The sequence below is a fragment of the Microtus ochrogaster genome, unplaced genomic scaffold, assembly GCF_000317375.1.
Source record: "Microtus ochrogaster isolate Prairie Vole_2 unplaced genomic scaffold, MicOch1.0 UNK1, whole genome shotgun sequence".
Classification (NCBI taxonomy): domain Eukaryota; kingdom Metazoa; phylum Chordata; class Mammalia; order Rodentia; family Cricetidae; genus Microtus; species Microtus ochrogaster.
Genome location: NW_004949099.1, coordinates 41523438 through 41525660, shown reverse-complemented (window position 1 = coordinate 41525660; position 2223 = coordinate 41523438). Strand labels below are relative to the sequence as shown.

Sequence of the window (2223 nt, the reverse complement as noted above, 5' to 3'; positions counted from 1 at the left end):
ACAAGTAATACTGTTTACTACTGGAGTCTTTTCCTAGTCGCATTTTTAAACATTTTGCTACATGTGATCTGTGCATCACGTGGGTGTCTAGGACGCCAGAAGAGGGCGTCTGGCTTCGGATCTCTTGGAATGACGGGTTAATGAAGGGTGCGAGGGCCACATCAGGGCTGTGAATCGATCCTGGGTCCTCCGCAAAAGCAGCATGTGCTCTTAATTGCTGAGCTATTTTTCTGGCCTCTTAAATGTTTTAAATGTGGGTTGCAATCCACTAAATTGTGTTGATAACTCCTTTTGGGTAATTTCATAAAAGAACTGTTGGGAAACAAAATTATTAATTATGACAGCTACTAATAAGAGCAACCGTTGATGGTTTGACTCCCCTAAGAGGAGACAGTGCAGCCCCAGGCCTCAGGTCGGCTCGGGCCGGGAAGGCCTGCCTCCTTCCCTAAGGTTAGGCGAAGAAAGCCGGAACTGGAGGTTCAGGCGGTGACGTACACTTCCGGTTTGGTGGCCTTAACGCGCACCCGCGCGCGGCTGTCGTGAGGACTCGGGGTCGTTTGGCGCGGTGGCCCCAGCCCTCCAGAGTGCCATGAGGTCGGTTAGCTACGTGCAGCGCGTGGCGCTGGACTTCAGCGGGAGCCTTTTCCCGCACGCCATCTGCCTCGGAGACGTCGATAACGATGCGGTGAGTACATGCGCACTGCAAATGACAGCACTTGGGCGGGGCGAGAGCTGGGAAGTAGCTTGTGGTGCGCGTGCGCACTGGAGCCATCATGGCGTACGAAAGGCAAACTTGATTGGCAGTCTCAGTCCCTGAGCAACACAGCCGGCGGCTTAATTAGACGGGAACCTCTGGAACAGTTTTAGTTTTTTTTTTTTAAGTTTTTTTTTTTTTAAGATTTGTTTATTTATTATGTATACAACATTCTGCCTCGATGTATGTCCGCACGTCAGAGGATGGCGCTAGATCTCAGTACAGATGGTTATGAGCCACCATGTGGTTGCTGGGAATTGAACTCAGGACCTCTGGAAGAGCAGTCAGTGCTCTTAACCTCTGAGCCATCTCTCCAGCCCTTTTTTTAAGTTTTAAATTTTACGGGTAGAATGTTTTGCTGCATGTACATCTATGTACCACATGTGTGCAGAGTCCATAGAGACCAGAAGAGGCCCATTGGACCATTGGATCCCCTAGAAGTGGAGTAACAGACAGCTGTGAGCTGCCACGTGGGTGCTGGGAATCGAACCCTATTCCTCTGGAAGAGCAGCTAGTGTCTTAACCGCTGAGTCATCTCTTCAGCCATATGTTATGTTTGTTATTAATAATTTTAAAGACTAGATAATTGGTCCTTTTGCCCAGCTCAATGATTTGTCAGAGTAGGCGCCTTGTAAAGCAGCGATCAAGTTCCCTGTATTATTGCTTTCCCCTAGTCGAAATACCCTTTCAAAACTCTACCTTTCCGAGCCCCCAATTGGAGAGAGCGTTTCTATAAAACAACCCTGGTTATACTGAACTGCTTTGTAGACCAGGATGTCCTTGAACTGATCCACCTGTCTCCGCCTCCCAAGGGCTGGGATTAAAGGCATGTGCCACCACCCGGCCAATTTTTTTTTATACCAGTAAATTTCGTTTAATAATATCTCTCTACCTATGGCTCTGCCCTCCCGTCCTCTAGGCTACCGTGCTTGCACACTTGTTATTGCCCTTGGCTTCCACACTGGAATCAACAGATAGACTTCTCTACTGCGGCAGTCTGCCTGAGATAGCCCACAATCAGTCTTGATCATGCCAGGCTTCTACTGTGCCCACCCAGAATAGACTCAAGTGTCTGGCGACTTCGTAGTGCTACCTGTTTGTTGAATTGCACAAGCTATTCCCACCAACTCTTTTCTTTCCTAGGCAATTGTTCCTTTTCTCATCATTTTTATAAATAAATACAGATTACGGAGGTGGAACGCATCGTTTCACATCTGGGCGCAGTTATTGCTCTGGAAATATTAGAGTTATCAGTATTAGCAGCCCTCCCAATCCAAGTGCTCCATGCCCAGGATTCACCAGACCCACATAGGGAAAAGAATGGATCTGTCCTGAACATGTTCAAGTTCCATTTATCGACACCATTACACAAACAGTACGGAATAGCGACTATACATTATATCCCCTAATGAAGGGGATACTTTTTTTTTTTTTTTTTTTTAGTTTTTCGAGACAGGGTTTCTCTGTAG

General features: G+C 47.1%; 1 protein-coding gene across 1 annotated transcript in view; it reads left to right on the top strand.

The window, feature by feature from the left end:
• The first annotated feature begins 517 nt into the window (after positions 1-517).
• Itfg2 (integrin alpha FG-GAP repeat containing 2) overlaps positions 518-2223 on the top strand; it is a 16531-nt gene continuing 14825 nt past the window's right edge. The window contains exon 1 of the mRNA XM_005365288.3: positions 518-685. Within this exon, the coding sequence (XP_005365345.1) occupies positions 590-685 (96 nt within the window). The 5' untranslated portion in view covers positions 518-589. The remainder of the gene's footprint in view (positions 686-2223) is intronic.